The sequence below is a fragment of the Nothobranchius furzeri genome, chromosome 5, assembly GCF_043380555.1.
Source record: "Nothobranchius furzeri strain GRZ-AD chromosome 5, NfurGRZ-RIMD1, whole genome shotgun sequence".
NCBI lineage: Eukaryota > Metazoa > Chordata > Actinopteri > Cyprinodontiformes > Nothobranchiidae > Nothobranchius > Nothobranchius furzeri.
Genome location: NC_091745.1, coordinates 9,171,805 through 9,190,858, shown reverse-complemented (window position 1 = coordinate 9,190,858; position 19,054 = coordinate 9,171,805). Strand labels below are relative to the sequence as shown.

The following is a 19,054-nucleotide window of genomic DNA, read 5'->3' as shown; positions in this document are numbered from 1 at the left end:
ATTATCACCAATGACTTTGGAGAAAAAGGCTGGTCTCGCCTTATTTAATTCAGAGTTGTAAGTGCGCAGCTGGATTTAGAAGGTTTCATAGTGATATGGTAGGTTACTTTATCGCTCAGCTTTCCTGCATTCTCTTTTCTGATTGGTAACAGATTTAGTGAACCTCCATGGAGGTTGTGTTTGCCAGAGATAAGTGTGACCTTTTGAACTTGTCCAGTGTAAAGAATTCAGTAGATGCAAAAAGTCTGCTTGTGAAAAAAGCTTTTTTGGAGTTATATTTATTTACTAATGATAAATTTAGGTGAAGATTCAATCATATATTCACTAAGTCAATATGTATTCTTGGGCACGCCGATTAGGTTTTATTGTGAAGTCATTAATTAGCACTCAGGAAATTCTACGGGTTGTCCACTACTCTATCAACATTGACATTAGGCACAATTTAGATAGATTTATTAGTGTCTCTGTTGCGTAGTACGGGCAATCTTTTACCAAAAATATTGCAATTTGAAGATGAACCTTTATTTTTACATTAATGTGAAATTCACAAAATCTAAATCACTGAGACAAGCAATTAAAATACATAAACGAGTAACCTACAAACACAACATCACATCTCAACGGAATAAAACGTTTTTAAAGTGTTATTTACTTTAGTTTTGTGAAGCTTCACGTTCAACAACTCGGCCTGTAGAGGAAGCTGTAGTCCCTTTTCTAATCTTGGAGTAATATAAGCTGATTCAAGCATGCATCTAGTAAAAATGTATGGATTTTATTCGTGTACAATGATTATTTTTAAATTATATTTTTTATATAACTGATTTTTGTTCAAATTGAAATTTCATTACTTCTGTATTTTATTTGTTTAGTATCCGTTATTGAAGAAAGTGCTAGTCAGGAACTGTAGACTGTACTAGCATACACTGATGGAGAGCAGGCGAGGCTTTCAGGTTGGTTACGCGATGGCCGCTCGCTCAACAAATATTTGGATTTTAGAGAGAAAACAATGGCTTGGTCGCTTGCAAGAGCTCGTTGCTGTATCGACTAACTATCGGGATAGTAGTGATGTTGTTTTAGCTCACCGGTTTGGCCTTAATTCTGAGTCGGAGGTGCTCTGTTTCTGTTGGTGACCCAGTGTTTTTCTTCTTCGTCTCGCGGGCCTGGCTGTAGCTGCCTACACTTTAGCAGCGGGTTGCTACTTTCGGATGAGCGCGTAGTAGGTCTCCCAAGAGGTGGGGTCTGAATTTAGATCAACCGAAGGCAAATTAAGTAAAACGTTATAGAGATGTGCATAATATAAATTGTACAGGGTAAACACGTTGTGTGGTACGGTTAGGAAGATCAGAATGTAAACTAACCTGATCTTGCTAGTTAGCCATTAGCCAACGGTAGCGTTAACTTGCTTTGGCTAAAACGACAAGACATTTATATTAAATCGATTAAGGCTATCTCGATCAATAGCAGTTAATAACTGTGGTTCTGAGAATTATATTTGAAACGCGAATTACCTGCATGTGGTATTAATTTTGTCTTTATACAAACTAGCGCAATTTCTTTATATTTAGTTTGTGCATTTTAGCCTTTGCTAGCAGCAGGTTGCTAGCTGAACGATTTGATCAGTGACGTAACGTTAGTCATTGTTTTGACAGGAGACGGCAGCTTAACTGATGCCGACAACATATCAATAATAACTTTAAAACCAAATTTTATCTCAAAACTTAAAATGTATCGTAATCACGAAGTATTCTAAAAAGTTGTCTAATGGGTGTGACGCAGCTTATCGTTTATTTAGGTTTTCATCCTATGCGTCTGCTGCCATCATCCAAGACTAACTTAGTCTGTTAGTAATGTAGCTTGTATAGTTTTTTTTGGTTCAAATGCCTTCAGCCCTCTTTTGCCTTAGTTGTGCTTCTGTGGTGATTTTTGTTTCATGCAGTAGTTTCTGATTTGGTTCTTAAACTTTCCCATTTCTGTTCAGCTGTAGGATGGATCCAGACAGTGGGACAGAATCACAAAAAGCTGTCAGTTTGCAGTGGGAAAGCTACAAACTCGTTCAAGACCCTGCCATCAGGCGTGTTACCCAGAAGATTTACAGATATGATGGAGTACACTTCAGTGTGCCCGTGAGTTTCATTTGAGGGATTTCTCTTCATAATGTGCATCTTCTCAAAACTGTTTTTAGCTCATTAGTCTTTCTTTGTTTTCAGGACTCTGGATTTCCTCCTGTGGGAGACCTCCGGGATCCTAGACCTCGGAGACTATGGTCCAGGTATACTGAACTGTCCCTACCAGTGCCAAAATTCAAGGTAAGCATAGCTGGTCACCATTTGTCCTATTAATTAATTATGAACCTGTTAATCATAGGTTGGTACAAGCACTATTAGTTAGATGAAGAACTGACTGATGTAAATCAGCAATGCTTCCAATATGGAAATTAACTGTTCTTAACTTGACACTAAAACACATTTCAGCAGCTCTTTAGTGGCCTGGCAAGCCAGACTAAATAAATGTATTATTTAAACTTTATTATTCATTTCAAACTTTGAAAAGCGAGAATTTGGTCTAGTTCACTAGGCTAGCTCTTTAAGCCATCTTGTATGAAATATCATTTTATTAAAGATAATCACATTAATAATCAAGGAAAAAGATCACATTCAATATTAACTGAATTCCAAATTTTTTAAAAGAAAATTAAATTTTTGAGAGAAGCATTGAGACAGAAATTGTTGACTTGGAAAACAAAATAAAGCTGGATATAACTGGAGAGAAAAGGTCATGCTAGTTGCCAAGCAACAGCTTATGGAAAGGTAGTGAAAGACACAATGAGTTAAAGCATGTGTGGAATCAGTGAAAACTCAACGAAGTCAGTGGTCCATAGTGCAGCTTCAGCTCAGGAGATGATGACAGAAATGCATTTAGTTGTTTTGTTAACACAGAGAGACACTTGCTCTAATAGTAACAGTCACTGAGACCTATTGGAAGCTGCTATTAAACCTTTGCACCGACGCCACCTAATCACGTGGGTCCACCATGCTGGACGGCAAAAGCATGTAAACAGTGAGCGACACGATTACTAAACAAAGGGAAAAGTCGAGCCTGAAATTGTTTTTGCGATCAAAACAAAAACAAAACTCCTCCAACTTCCTTCAACTAGTTCATGCCCAGTTCAGTTATCAGAAGAGGTAGTGCATCTAGCGGGGGCTCATAGAGAGCGGTATGTTAACTAGCTTACCAACGTTAGCTTACGTTCTCTGCAGCTGTTCACCGATGCAAAATGTTGCTGACTTTGCCTAATTCACCCCGCTGGATTTATAATTTTATGTTGTAAACAGCGTTTCACTTTACACCAAAGCTGATTTTTAAAAAGTCCGGATCCCTACCAGCTTCTGTTGCTGGTGGTGTTACCGGGTTCTGCTGCTGCTCTCACACCGGAATGAGAAGATCTCTGAACATCGACGCTCATATAAGTAAATAACATCATTTTAACACACGTAATCATACATCAGAGCTTTAATATTGTTAATAATTGTCTCGCTTTACACTACAGTGGATGGAGCGCAGCCTCCGTGGTGAAATACCCATCCATCAGGATTATCAATAACTTGAATAAACACTTGACATTTATCCCTGTCCCTGTCTTCCTCGTGAAATAAATGATTGTTAATCTTACCCGGTAAAAACATGTTCGCTGCTAATCTGAGGCCTGCTAGTCAGCTTGATTGATCGCTGCAGTTCATCTCCGTCCTCAGTCTCCATCAAAGTTATTAAAAAAACAAAACGAGTTGAGTTTACGTCCTTGTCTGTTAGTGCAGCCGACCACGCAGCAAGCTAAAACCATTTTAGTGTCAAATCAACTAAATAAAAGCCATAAAAGGCTACAAACTGGCTTGTTTTGACTAACTTCACTGGAGTTTCTACGGGTGTAAACAGTCTTTTTGCCGTCCATCATGGCGAAGGGGGCGGTCACATGAGTGGCGTGACGTCACGTGCAAAGGGTCAATAGCTAAATGTGGTCAGCCACTTGTTCTCTCTATAAGCCATGTGATGCTAATGTCAGTACATCATTGTAAACTGTGATAGTCTTTTGAACGCTGGATTAAAGCTTTTCAGATGTAGGTTGCATGTTACTAGCTCAACCATGTCTGTGTGAAGCTGATGCTGTTAGCTCTTGGTGGATTAGCGACCAGACATAGATTGTCCTGCTGTTTTGGAATGACTATGCGTTTTAATCTGACCAGGACATTTTTTTCTGATACAGCTTGATGAGTTCTATGTGGGCCCCATACCCCTCAAAGAGGTGACCTTCGCTAGACTCAATGACAACATCAAGGAGCCATTCTTGGCAGAAATGTGTGCCAAGTTTGGTGAAGTGGAGGAGATGGAAATTCTCTTTCATCCCAAAACCAGAAAGCACTTGGGCCTTGCCAGGGTGTTGTTCACCAGCACCAGAGGGGCTAAGGACACTGTCAAGCATTTGCACAACACCTCTGTGATGGGTAATATCATTCATGCACAGCTGGATATAAAGGGTAAGCTAAGACATTTCCTCTAAGGAACCTTTAATTTGTCAAATGGTCAGCAAACACAGTCAAGATAACCCTGAAGCTGTAATCTTTGAGGAAACAGAATTTAATTTTTTAGGTGTTAAATGCATTCATGCATTTCAAAGTGAAGAATTTGTACTTTAAACGAGTTACAAGTTTTTTTATTTACTTAAAAATGGAACAAGCTGTTAAATTTGTTTGAGAAGAATAATGTAAAACACTGATCTTTATAATTGTATTTGCAGGTCAGCAGAGACAGAAGTACTATGATCTGATAGTCAACGGGTCCTACACTCCTCAGACAGTGCCTCTGGGAGGGAAGGCTTTGGCAGACAGCATTCAGCCTCAAACCCCAACACAGTCCCAACCTGACACGGTACAAATGCAGCATAAATGTCTTAATAATCATTTATTGTCATTCAGTTTATCAGTTAAAAGGAGTGGGTCACTTAAAAATCCTTTTTAATGATTATTTATGATTATAATCAGTCAGTCTGTGTTTTTTGTGCGGGCTGAACATGAAAATAGTCTCTTACATCTATCTCCTTCATTAGCTTCTGATAGAAAATAGACGGTGAAACTCCTGACCGCTCTGTCAAGTGGTCACTTGGACTCGCCCATCTTGGCTCACGACGGGGAAGGCTGTTGTTTTAGCGTCCAGCAAACAGCATTGAACATCTTAGTTAGCAGAAGCTAACCATTAGCATTAGCAAACATCCATTTTGTAGAGCAAACAGCCAGTGGTAGTCATGTTGCTGTTAGCCAATCAGAGGCGAGATGTCCAAATACCAGGAAATCAGACTCCAAATCCTCACAGGGGATTTGTTTCTGGTTCAAGTCAGCCAGCATGTGTCGTGTTATAATGTAAACAGCTTGCTTAGATTTCCAAAATCTAAAATTTGATCCTAATCTTTCTCCACTGCAGTTGGAAATCAGACGGAGGCTTTCCAGTGAGCTTGCTGTTCTGGCAGCAGGAGTCCAAGCCCTTACATCAGGAAACATCACACCATGTTCTGCTGATACTGGCTTCAGTGACCAGCGAATAGACACCCCCCCTCCATCCATAGCTGGTCCTTTCACCCCTGGCTCCTCTGCTTCATCTCAAGGAGGAGGAACTCCTTACAGCTCTAGATCTGGGACTCCTTTCTCTCAAGACTCAGGCTACACCAGCAACCGGTTAGTTATTATAAAAAAAAAAAATGAAAAAGTTAAAATTATTCTTCAGTTTTTTCCTTCTTTATATATTTTATTACTATGAACATTTATGTTTTGGGATTTAAAAAATAATCTTGCCATACCGTACGAGACCAAAATTTATTTATATGGCACATCTAAAAACAGCTGACCAAAGCTCTTTACCAACATAAAAACAGAAACATAAAATGCTAATAAAACAAACAGATACAACAGACAAAATAAAAGCAGATCAAAACAGCAAAAGAGGAAAGATAAAAATCACAATCTGAAAGCCAGATTATGAAGTTTAGTCTTCAGGCCTGACCTGAAGACACCAATGGATAGTGAGTGGCAGTGCATTCCAGAGTGTGGGAGCTACATGCTCCCCCCTTCTCCTGCAGCGCATTATCGGGGTGCAGAGCATCAGTTTGTCTGCTGAACGTATCGAGTGTACCGGCATAAAGGGGGCGTGAGTAAGACCGATAGACCATTCAAAGCTTTGTATGCAGGATCTTAAATTTAACCCTGAATGTGCACCAAAACCGGGGTCACATGGCTATGTCTGTCTGCACTTGTCAAAAGTCATCCTGCAGCATCCTGCACAATCTGCAGACGATTTAGGGCTGACACTGGAGTCCCAGTTAATAGTGAGTGTGTTAGCATAGTTCAGTCGTGAGGTAATAAAAGCATGTCTCACAGTCTCCAAATGCGACCTTTTCAAAATCGGCTTAAGGCGAGCTAGGCGCCAATGGACATTTTTAGCTTTTGGTATCGTTTTCATTTGAGGAACTTTGACCTAAATAATACAACTTAAGCCGGGCGGACACCGTGCGACTTTTTCACTCGTAGCGTTCAGCTTCAGCTCAAACTGCACTACTTCCCTGCTGAGCAAATCTCACGAGTCATGTGCTCACACTTTGTCTGGTAGCAACACGTGGGACCGACAAATATGCTAAAAAAAAGCAGTTTTTACACAACATGCCGGACTATTTTTTGTGTTGTTATTGATGTCTGTTGTCCTTCGGGAGTGCTGTAGGAAGACACAGGGATTTATGGGGGTTGGATGAGGAAAACGAAAGAAAGTAAATCAATGTTTTATCAGCTTAATTTGACAATCCTTGTCAGTGTGTGTGGAAAACAAAGTGTAAAAAACAACCTATGTGCATTAATAAGGAAATAGCTGGTGAGCCGTGTTGATGCATGTTTACTCGTGAGCGGTTCTGGTACTTTTGGGTAGCAGCTGCTCGCAGCGCCACTTCAATAGTGTGATACACTCACGAGGGACGAGCAAAGTATCACACGCCAGAAATGTTTGCTAATTGGTTGCTGGTCACATGGTGTTTATCTCCTCTCGTAACCCCCTGTGTACCACACGACGCTCAGCGCAAAACTCAACCCGCTCTTGTAGATTCTTGCAAGAGGGGAAAATCGGCTCACAAATATGATAAAGTTAGAAAAATCTCCCTCGGGAACTTCTCTTTAGTTGTGTTGCAGATTGTGTGGCTGAGCAGTAAAGGGATGTTTGGCACCAATAAACTAAAATACACATATTTTGGTGTTTGGCAAGTTCTGAAACAGAATAAAATACAACAGACCTTAATTGTACCTGGAGGCGCAATAGAAACAACATAAAAGCATCTGATGAGCTCGTAAACCTGTTTTCTAGTTACTTAAACAGAAACGGTCGCTTTAAACAGCTGTATTAACTGCTCATCTGTCCTTGACGTCGGAGGCACTAAGTAAAGAGAGCTTTGCAGAGTTGTTATGTATGTAAATCCCCAGAATAACTGTTTTACCTAATCTTTGTCTTGCAGACATCCTGGCTATAATCCAGGCCCTTTGGGCAGTGGCTATCCCCCCCAGGACATGTTACCATCATCATCTTCATCTTCTGCAGTCTCGTCTTCTGTCGGAGGATACAAAGTATCTCGTTACCCCGATGAACAGGATCCATCAGTGCACCATCGATGTCGCCCAGGGTACCCTCCATCCTATCGTCCCAACGAGCCACCATGCTACCCCCCCTACCCTAATCTTGGAGGACCAGGGCCCCAGATAGCACATCACTCCACAATGCCTCCCCCACCTTTTTCCAATCAGCATGACCATCTTCCAATGTCAGATCGAGACCGTGAAAGAGACTCAGGGGGGAGGTATGGACCAGGGGGCACTGGCTCCAGAAGGTCATCCTACCATCACCAGCAGGACACAAACTCTTCCTCAAAGTACCATTCCCATCACTCCCATCACCATTCAGACCGCAGAGATGATCGGGGTTACCGGCGCGACAGCCTCGGCTCCCGGTCAGGTGACCACAGCCACCAGAGACACCGCAACCACCACCACCACTCTCACAACCACCACGGAAGCAGCAGTCGCAGAAGAAACAGCCACGATCGGGACAGGGACCGAGACAGAGATAGGGACCGAGACAGCGACTACTCCAACAGCTCTGATCCCAGATACAATTCCAACTCTTATCGCTCCTCTTCGAACAGCATGTCTCCTCCTCCATCATCTTACTCTGCCTACGCCTCCTCTAAAGAGGCTGCTCCAACCCCTCCTCAGGGATCGGACGGGTCCACCCGCCCAGGGGCAACAGGCCTTGCAGAAAGGGGTTCTCTGCCTTCAGCAGGTGCTGACAAAGGCTACCACGCCGATCATCACGGTGCCCTGCCTCCTCCTCCCCCTCCACTTCCACCCGCCTCTGTTATTGCGGCAGCTGTCGCTGACACGCTAGGATCACTGGACTTCAACCAGGACAGTCCTGCTGGTGAAGAGCAGTGGACAAAGCCCAAACGTCATCCTAGCACTCCACCTGCTCCACCCAAGACTCCCCCACCCTCATCTCCTGTCCACCCTACTATCGCCTCCTCCTCTAACTCTCCCTCCTCGGCCTCCCTTCCTCATCACCTTTCCTCCTCCTCCAGCTCCCCACCGCCTCCTCACCGGGACTCCTCTTCCCCAGAACCCGACTCCACTAATGAGAGTTTACCGTTTGTTTACCACAGCAGCAGTCTTGACTCTCGCATTGAGATGCTCTTAAAAGAGCAAAAGGCGAAATTTTCTTTCCTCGCCTCTGATGAGGAAGAGGATGACGATAGGAAAGAAGACAAGCTTCGAGCCAAAGCTGGGGAGCGAGTCGATCGAAGAGGTGGGTCAGGTAAAGCAACAGGGGAACAGGAGCACATAAGAGACAGTGGAGAGAAAGAACACAGGAAGAAAGAGGAGCGAGATCAAGATGGCCACAAAGGAAAGAAACAGGGGAAGAGGGGAGAGGGGAGGAAGAGCCCAACTGTTCTCTCAGCAGATACACAACCCCCCTCCACTCATTCTCCCCTTATCCTACCTCCAGAAGAACCTCAACCCCAGGTTAGCCTTGCTGGGACCGGGACGTCACAACAAGAGTCCGATCAGCCGGGTTCTGCTGATGCAGAGAGCCGAACGGGAGCTCACACACCACCCTTTAATGGGCAGAGTCAGGTAGGACAGGGACTTTTAGAACGTTACAGTTTAAAACCACACTGAAACACAAAGTAACTTGCTGCAAACCATGTGGTCTAAAATCCACTTTAACTTCTATTCATTTACTAGAATAAAATGACATTTGTTTAGAAACAAAAACGGCTGCATCCTTTAGCCTCGTAATTCATCTCTCTGCTTTTATTTTTGCTCTTGGTACACCTTATGATGGAGATCATTTTAATCTAGAGCAAGTTTTAAAAGACTTGGCGAGATGATAATACTGCTGCAAAGTTTTCAGCTCTGTCCAGGTGCAGAGAGACTGACGATCTAAAAGTCTGTGGAGCCTGAAATGTGCAGCTAACTTGTTCGTTTTACTCCTGTATTGCGTAGTTGTTTTAATAACATCGCCCTCTTGTGGACAAGTCTAATACTTGCATGTGAATTTCAAACGTGTTCTTATGAAAGTCGCATTAGAAAATGTATTTAGTGTTCAGAGACGACGTGTCTAGTACACCGCTGCTAATGACAGCGTTACAGTCTTAAGTTTGATCTGTTTTCCTTGGATTTTGTGGTCGGTCTCCCTGGAGGTGAATTTCCTAAATGCGGTTATTGCTGTGGAATGTGCACAAACACACGGGTGGTTTTTTAACTGTAAACCATAATCTGGTTTTCTTTTTGTCAGGCCTCTCCTCATTCTTCTGGGGAGGACATGGAGATCTCAGACGAGGAGGAGGAGGAAACAACAACCACTATAACAACAACAGCAACCCATCAGCAATCAGCCGCTTCGGGATCTTCACCGTCCTCTTCTCAGGCTGCACCGTCACAAACAGCAGACCCCTCGTCCTCCCCACCACCCGACTCTTCGCAGCACTTTGGCACTTCTATGCACCTCCCAATACCTTCCTACCCACCTCATTTACCTCCCCCTCCCCCTCATGGTTACTCCCTTCAGCCTCCGCCTCCACCAGGGATTCCCCCCCTTCCCCACATGGAGCTGCACCCTGAGTATCCCCCTCCTATGCCTCACCACATGTATGACTACGCCAGCTCGATGGAACTGATGAACCAGTACAGTGGTGGAGCACCGATGTCCTTCCAAATGCAGACACACATGCTAAGTCGCTTACAGCAGATGCGTATGTCTTCATCCAACGGCACACCAGGTCCAGGTGAGGCCGCTACTGCAGACTACTCATCCTACCATATTCACTCAATGCCACCTCCTCACACGCATCACTCCTACATGGACCAGGAGGGGAGTGGGGCAGGTGCTCATTTTGACCAAGACCACAGGTACATGCCCCCTCATATGTCCTATCCCTACCACGATCCCCACAATACTCAGATACCACCCCCTCCCCACACTGGCTGGCCACCACACGTCTTACCTCCTCATTACCCCTCCTACATGCCCCCTCCTGGCTACGGCACTATGCTGACCGGAGATGGGAACGAGTTTAGCGTTCCCGGGGAGCAGATGCCCATGTTGGCTGAGAATCCACATGAGGCAACGGTGCAGATGGTCTTGGCCACGCTTATCCAGGAAATGAAGAACATCATGCAGAGGGACCTAAACCGTAAGATGGTGGAGAACGTAGCGTTTGCAACGTTTGATGAGTGGTGGGAGAGGAAGGAGACCAAAGCCAAGGTAAGGGCTCATCTGTTTACGATTGTTCTGATCTTTGGGTAGAAGTTACAAATGCACATTTAGCGACAAAAACTTCCAGTCTAATTTTCTGATCAGATGTATACTTCCATATTTTCCTCAAATTGTTCTCTCTCTTAGCATTTTCCACATGACTTCAGGACAAGTGTGGGACTGATTGTTGGTAAACCTTTCATTGGAAAGGTATATATATATATATATATATATATATATATATATATAAATATATAAACCTTTCATTGGAAAGGTTTATATGTACAGTGGGGTAAAAAAGTATTTAGTCAACCACCGATTGTGCAAATTCTCCCACTTAAAGTGATGACAGAGGTCAGTAATTTACATCATAGGTACACTTCAACTGTGAGAGACAGAATGTGAAAAAAAATCCATGAATTCACATGGCAGGATTTTTAAAGAATTTATTTGTAAATCAGGGTGGAAAATAAGTATTTGGTCACTTCAAACAAGGAAAATCTCTGGCTCTCACAGACCTGTAACGTCTTCTTTAAGAAGCTTTTCTGTCCTCCACTCGTTACCTGTATTAATGGCACCTGTTTGAACTCATTATCTGTATAAAAGACACCTGTCCACAGCCTCAAACAATCAGACTCCAAACTCCACTATGGCCAAGACCAAAGAGCTTTTGAAGGACACCAGGAAAAGAATTGTAGACCTGCACCAGACTGGGAAGAGTGAATCTACAATAGGCAAGCAGCTTGGTGTGAAAAAATCAACTGTGGGAGCAATTATCAGAAAATGGAAGACATACAAGACCACTGATAATCTCCCTCGATCTGGGGCTCCACGCAAGATCTCATCCCGTGGGGTCAAAATGATCATGAGAATGGTGAGCAAGAATCCCAGAACCACACGGGGGGACCTGGTGAATGACCTGCAGAGAGCTGGGACCACAGTAACAAAGGTCACCATCAGTAACACACTACAACGGCAGGGAATCAAATCCTGCAGTGCCAGACGTGTTCCGCTGCTGAAGCCAGTGCATGTCCAGGCCCGTCTGAAGTTTGCCAGAGAGCACATGGATGATACAGCAGAGGATTGGGAGAATGTCATGTGGTCAGATGAAACCAAACTAGAACTTTTTGGTATAAACTCAACTCGTCGTGTTTGGAGGAAGAAGAATACTGAGTTGCATCCCAAGAACACCATACCTACTGTGAAGCATGGGTGTGGGAACATCATGCTTTGGGGCTGTTTTTCTGCTAAGGGGACAGGACGACTGATCCGTGTTAAGGACAGAATGAATGGGGCCATGTATCGTGAGATTCTGAGCCAAAACCTCCTTCCATCAGTGAGAGCTTTGAAGATGAAACGTGGCTGGGTCTTCCAACACGACAATGATCCCAAACACACCGCCCGCGCAACAAAGGAGTGGCTCCGTAAGAAGCATTTGAAAGTCCTGGAGGGGCCTAGCCAGTCTCCAGACCTCAACCCCATAGAAAATCTGTGGAGGGAGTTGAAAGTCCGTGTTGCTCGGTGACAGCCCCAAAACAAACTTCTCTCGAGATGATCTGCATGGAGGAATGGGCCAAAATACCAGCTACTGTGTGTGCAAACCTGGTAAAGACCTATAGTAATCGTTTGACCTCTGTTATTGCCAACAAAGGTTATGTTACAAAGTATTGAGTTGAATTTTTGTTGTTGGCCAAATACTTATTTTCCACCCTGATTTACAAATAAATTATTTAAAAATCCTGCCATGTGAATTCATGGATTTTTTTTCACATTCTGTCTGTCACAGTTGAAGTGTACCTATGATGTAAATTACTGACCTCTGTCATCATTTTAAGTGGGAGAACTTGCACAATCGGTGGCTGACTAAATACCTTTTTGCCCCACTGTGTGTGTGTGTGTGTATATATATATATATATATATATATATATATATATATATATATATATATATATATATATATATGGGCTGCATGGTGGCGCAGTTGTTATCACTGTTGCCTCGCAGCAAGAAGGTTGCAGGTTCGAAACTCGGCTGTGGTCTTTCTGCATGGAGTTGCGTGTTCTCCCCATGCATGCGTGGGTTTTCTCCGGGTACTCCGGTTTCCCCCACAGATCACAACATGCCCTATAGGTTAAAAAAAAAAATTGTACGTGGCTTTGGATAAAAGCGTCTGCCAAATAAATAAACATAAACATGTTTGGTTTTCTTCTATTTTAGCCTTTCCAGACTATGGTAAGGGGAGTGTCTGCTTTACGGGATGATGAGAAAAAGGAGGAAAAGATCAATCGTCCACGGGAGCCCCTTACGTCTCTTGTGGATTGGGCAAAGAGCGGTGGCATGGAGGGCTTTTCTCTTAGAGGAGCTCTTCGATTACCCTCCTTTAAGGTAACTGAGTGGCAGAGCCAAAACCTTTAACTTTTTACTTTAGGAATCATGTAGCAAACTAAATCTGTGATTTAATTTAATATTTATTATATTTAATGTAATAATTACTAATAGATTAGAAAATACTTTATTAATCCTACAGTGGGGAACTTCACTTGCTACAGCAGCACATACACTTAGAGAAAAGGAAGAAGAAAAATAATAAAGATTTCTGGTGAGCACACGAAGGCAGTAAGCTATTATTGTAACCTTCAACCAAAAGGAAATTTTGGGTTTCTACCAGGGATGCACCCAAAATTTGGCCACTGAAAAATTTCAGCCGAAATTGACCCAAAAGTGCTTTTTGGGTTTTCAGCCGAAACACAAAAGTCACAGAAAAAACACGGCTAAACCCCGTTTTCGTTCATCTCTCGTGACAACTTGCTCTTTGCTTCATAACAATCATACATTCTCTCTTATTTCAAAAGTAAAATTTTCCCCTTTTAGAAATCCTCTTTTATTCAAACGCTGGAATATTCGCATCACTTATGAAGTACTTTTTACTTTCGGTTTCACATCTAGCGTCTGCCCCCCCTCTACATCACTATTAGCAGTGTTTTCACCATCCTCTCTAAACCCACCACGCCCTGAACACGGTGAAATAAGCTTTGGATCATGTGTGTGAAGCGTGTTTACTCTCATGAAGCACAGACTCTCTGTAGCTGCGTCTCTTTCTTCCTCACTGGACGAGTGAAAGTCTTCATCAGAGGGTGAACATTACTCTTCAGAATCAGAGTCGGCCATCACCAGACAGAGCCTTGTCAACAAGGATCAAGCCTGATTCATGCTTCTCCGTCTGCGCCAGTGCGGAGACACGCAACGGCCTTGCGGAGCTGCTGGAGAGCTCCGCAAGGACGGACGGAGTCGAGCTCTCTTTTCTAAACATCCGTCAGTCGAGACGGAGAACGCAAGCTTGTGATTGGTCAGGACGCCGCTGTTGTCTACAGCGCCACCATTGCGCCCTCAAAAACAAAGAGAGCCGAGGATAACAAGCGGTAGACACGGAGAAGATTGACGAATACCTCGCGAAAAAACTCTAAAATATGAACGTTTAATTCTCCCGTGACTGGAGGAGTGAAAAGATATGCAGCAAGCGTTTTATTTGTGCACGGAAATGACAGGAAACGTGGGTTTAGAGGTGGCGAGCGCATGAAGATGTGGAGGAGAATGAGGGACAAATTTGTTTGTGTTAAAAAGACTCTTATATACAAAAAACACAATATAAACACACTAGTTTGGACCGGATACATGACAGGATACCACAGAACAGCGCTACGCCCTCTGTTGTCCTGGTGGGCAGTTGCTTTGCAACACTCTCCAGGAGACGGAGAAGCATGAGAGCAAAACGCTTCCGTCAATCCGTGCGTGTCTGTCCCTTGCGGAGCTGACGGAGAAGCATGAACCAGGCTTCAGACCTGTCAGCATCCTCGTTTTTGGTTTTGGCCAAGAATTTTCATTTCGGTGCATTCCTAGTTTCCACAGCTATGCAGCATAAAGGGCACAGACATACTAATGTAAATCAGGTATAGCACAATATTAAACACTTACTGACTTGATGTTGATGTGGAACAGGATAATGCCAGTACCAGTTAAACTGAAGAGCTACACACTCTTACTGCAGTCAGTCAAGTAATGTTTTACCCACAATCACATTGTTCCTGTAGTCTAACCTGTCCTAGTTATTATGCAATATCTAATGTATTATAAATGCAGCTTGTTCAGATTTTGTTTAATTTAATTTAATTGTGTGTGGCTAAGAGAATTTTGTGTACATTCTAACTGTGCAGGTGAAAAGGAAAGAACCTCAGGAGTTTGAACAGGTGGACATGAAGAGGCCTCGGCCATCAACTCCTCCAGATGAAGATGACGAATGTTTGTTTGGTTGATGTTAAAACTCCTTAAATACAGGATGAGTTATTAAAACTGCTGTGATTAACTTTAAAACGGATGTCTGGTTTCCAGCTGCAGACAGGATGCCAGAGGCAGACAGGCGCGGAGCTGAAAGGGACAGCAAGAGGAGAAAGAAGAAGCCAAGAACTCGTAAACCTTGGGAACTCGACAGTGAGGGAGAAGAAACATCTGATGGCTCGTCAACTGAAAAGGTTCCTGATTTCATCTGTTTCTTTTCTTTGAATTTTGAGGGGCTTTAGTAACAATTAGGGGTGCACCAAAATGAAAATACTGGGGCGAAAACGAAAATGAGGAAACCAAGGCTGAAAACCGGAACACTGAAATAAATGATTATGTCAAGAATTAGATCCATAGCATTTACGACTGATGTGTACTAACCTCATTAAAATCAAGGCATCGCAATAAGTCAATTACAAAACAATGAAAATGTTTGTTTAGCACTGACATAAAAATGATGCACCATCCATCCATCCACCCACCCACATGCATGCATGAAATCTGAATAAATGAGTGCCAAAGACCCTGGATTTCTGTTTACTAAATGCACCGTATTGGTCTAAAATGATCGTGTGAGAGCCGCTTCACTACTTTAGTATTGCACTCAAAGCAAACTGGTCCCGAATTAAAACAATGATCGTAATAAAACAGCATTAGTAAAAGGGAAAACACTTTACAATTGAAATCAGTGCAAGTGTACTATTTCATCATCATCATCTTTATTTATAAAAGCACTTTACAGACATATATTATGTCACCAAGGTGCTGAACAAGACTAAACTAAAAAAGATAAAAACAAAGAATATATAGGAAACCAACTAAAAAAACAGCAAAATACAAAACAACATCAGTTAACACACAGATTTAAAAGCCAGAGGATCTTTCATGGATGTACAATCAAAGAGTCGGAGTACCCGGCCCGGAGGGTTACCGGGGTCCCACCCTGGAGCCAGGCCTGGGGTTGGGGCCCGTGAGCGAGCACCTGGTGGCCGGGCTTTCGCCCATGGGGCCCGGCCGGGCCCAGCCCGAGCCGGATACATGGGCTCATCCAACTGTGGACCCACCACCCGCAGGAGGAACATGAAGGGTCTGGTGCAATGTGGATTGGGTGGCAGACCGAGGCAGGAGCCTTGGCGGTCCGATCCCCGGACAAGGAAACTGGTTTTTGGGACATGGAACGTCACCTCGCTGGCGGGGAAGGAGCAGGAGCTTGTGGCAGAGGTTGAGCGGTACCGGCTAGATATAGTCGGACTCACCTCGACACATAGCATTGGCTCTGGAACCCAAGTCCTTGAGAGGGGTTGGACACTCTCCTTTGCTGGAGTTGCTCCGGGTGAGAGGCGGAGGGCTGGGGGAGCCTGATCCTGGGTGTGATGGTGTTGAGTGTGGGTGGGAGAAGGCTGCGGGGATGGGGGAGCCTGATGAGCCTGGGTGTGATGCAGGTGAGAGGCGGAGGGCTGAGGTTGGCTTTTTGTTAGTTAGTTTGTTACCACCCGGTCGGCTGTCGGGGGTGGGGGTAGGGGGTGCGCGCGGGGTTTGGGGGCCACAAAGAGAGGGGTCGTGGGCCGGACGTGGCCCGCGGGCTGCGAATTGAGGGCCACTGTCCTACACAATAAAAAGCTACATTTGACTCTTAATAAAAAATACTTGACTTATTTATAATTTTATATTTAGGCATTTTATATAATTATCACTCATAAATCTTGTTTTAAGCTAGATGGCAGTTTCATGATAACGTTCTGGAGTGGCCTAGTAACGGTCGTTTCCTTTGCTTGTAGGAGTATGAGGAAGAAATGGGCAGTGAGAAGGATTCTGATGGTAAAGTAAAGCCGTGATCAGTCCCACCACACTGTAGTTATTTACTTTTAAATGATCAGTTGGTTCATGTTTTTTTCCTCGTAGATGAAGGCCTCAGTGACAGTGATGACGGGAGTCTCTCTTCGTCTTCTGAAGGCTCCTCTTCTTCAGCATCATCATCTTCATCCTCGTCTGAAGATGAAGAGGAGGGAGAGCTGGTGGAAAGTGCCGGTCCAGACTCCATGGATGAGTCGACCATGGACAGCACAACCGAGAAGGAGGATGACAAGTATGTTATTTACGCGTTGGCGCCCGTCCTCTGGAGGGAGATGTGCTGAAGCATAGTTTCTTATTCGTGCACAACAATACATTTTAATTATATTTGATGTTTTAATGCAAAACTAAATGGTTGTCCTGTTCACTTTAGAGAAAATATTGCTGCTGCAGTTCCAAAGATGGACATCAAAAAAGGTTAGACATCTTCATCATTAACAAAGTGCTTATCAGGAAAATTCAGCTTTCTAGTGAAGCATCATCCATAAATGTTCACTCTGTGTTTTAAAATGACTCAAGTTTTGGTTCAGGGCGTCTCCTAAAACAGTTTTTCTCCTCAGGTGTTATAAAAGACAACAAGGGGGATAAACTGACAGCACTGTCCAAGCATCCTTCATCTCCTTCCTTCCCGCGGCCTTCATCCCCCAGTGTTTTTGTGCCCCCCCTCAAGAAACGCAGAAAGACCGTGTCATTCACAGACGAGAATGATGGCAAAACACACCTGCCTGCTGTGCCACTGTCTCCATCTTCACATTTGTCGGGTGAACCCCCTGTCCTCCCTCTCAAGCTTTCAGACTCTCCCGTCACTGTTGCGCCGCCCTCCTCGAGTCGCCCCAGTCAAGGAATCCAGCTTCTGCCTTTCGCCTCAAAACCAGGAGAAGGCAATGCCCTCATTGTCCCCCCTCCTGGACGAGCCCAGGATTCAGAGGAGACCAAAAAGGGACCTTTTGTTATCACGCACACAACTTCTGTCAAGTCTCCCAGCAAACGGGGAGCAGGCAAAGACTCTCCCAGATCTCCCGCCCCTATTATGATATGCCGCACGGTGCAGAACCTTCCATTGGACCATGCTTCTATGTGTAGGATGGCCTTTGAGGAGGCCCCTCCACCACCTTCTGTCAAGCGGCCCAGAGGCAGACCTCGGACATCCAGCATTTCTGCTTCTTCCTGTCACTCCTTCAGAGAGGATGACGAGGATGAGGAGGAAAGTGAGCTAAGGTTAAGACTTAGAGAGCAGGTGGGAGCTTCCAGCCTCCTGCAGCTGTCCTCGGCCTCCACAGCTGACCTGTCTGTGCTGGCTGATGTAGCCTTAAAAATGGACCCAGATGCTGGGGACTCTGAGGAGACAGAAACTTCTGATGAAGCAGAAGAGCAGAAAATGGAAGGAAATGTCCTCTCTCCAGAGTCGCTGGCTTTGCTTGTAAGTCCTGGAGGTGTTATCGTCCTTTTGGAGCACAACTACTGCAAACCTCCTTTACTCGTAGCACCATCCACTTCCAAAAAGGCTTCCTCTAGACAAGATTCCTCCATCTTAGTCCCGACAGACCTCAATTCTATTTCTGGGGTCCTTGAGGCTCCAGAGGAAGTGATTGGAGAGGCGTTACCGTCCAGGTTGTATGCTGGAGACTACCTGCCTTCAGCGGGAGAGCTGAGTGATTCTGATGATCTGAGCCACGTGGCAGCTGCAGCGCCATCTCCAAAGAAGAAACATTATCCTGGGAAAGGTTTAGAACTTGAATATGACAAGAGTGAAAAGAGGAAGAGAAAAGATAAAGAAAACCTTGAGCCACACCATTCACGGAAGCAGAAGGAGCCGGCAGGCAAGAAGCAGAGGAAGCAGAAACTAGAGGTACGTGGTTTCCTGCAGATGGCTGAGTCATCCTCTGCAATCTCTCACAACTTTATTTTTTTTATTTTTTGTGCACAATTTTTATTAAGGTCATAAAAGCTGGTATAGTTTGTTTAGGTTTATATAGACCAGTGTCTATTTGGCTTTGTTCACACTGCAGGTCTTGATGCTTAATTCCGATTATTTTTTTGTAT

General features: G+C 44.1%; 1 protein-coding gene across 2 annotated transcripts in view; it reads left to right on the top strand.

Moving 5' to 3' along the window:
- The first annotated feature begins 869 nt into the window (after positions 1-869).
- Positions 870-19,054, top strand: part of setd1a (SET domain containing 1A, histone lysine methyltransferase) — a 31,986-nt gene continuing 13,801 nt past the window's right edge. The window contains exons 1-15 of one of the 2 annotated variants that reach the window (XM_015948768.3): positions 870-950; positions 1,979-2,123; positions 2,208-2,306; positions 4,259-4,529; positions 4,790-4,920; positions 5,470-5,720; positions 7,535-9,203; positions 9,868-10,836; positions 13,046-13,213; positions 15,040-15,124; positions 15,215-15,354; positions 16,939-16,978; positions 17,063-17,246; positions 17,385-17,428; positions 17,572-18,860. In XM_015948768.3, coding sequence (XP_015804254.3) covers positions 1,986-2,123; positions 2,208-2,306; positions 4,259-4,529; positions 4,790-4,920; positions 5,470-5,720; positions 7,535-9,203; positions 9,868-10,836; positions 13,046-13,213; positions 15,040-15,124; positions 15,215-15,354; positions 16,939-16,978; positions 17,063-17,246; positions 17,385-17,428; positions 17,572-18,860 — 5,478 coding nt within the window. In that variant the 5' untranslated portion in view covers positions 870-950; positions 1,979-1,985. Of the gene's footprint in view, positions 951-1,103; positions 1,233-1,978; positions 2,124-2,207; positions 2,307-4,258; positions 4,530-4,789; positions 4,921-5,469; positions 5,721-7,534; positions 9,204-9,867; positions 10,837-13,045; positions 13,214-15,039; positions 15,125-15,214; positions 15,355-16,938; positions 16,979-17,062; positions 17,247-17,384; positions 17,429-17,571; positions 18,861-19,054 lie in introns of those variants that run through there. The other variant, XM_054740229.2, reaches the window with a different exon arrangement.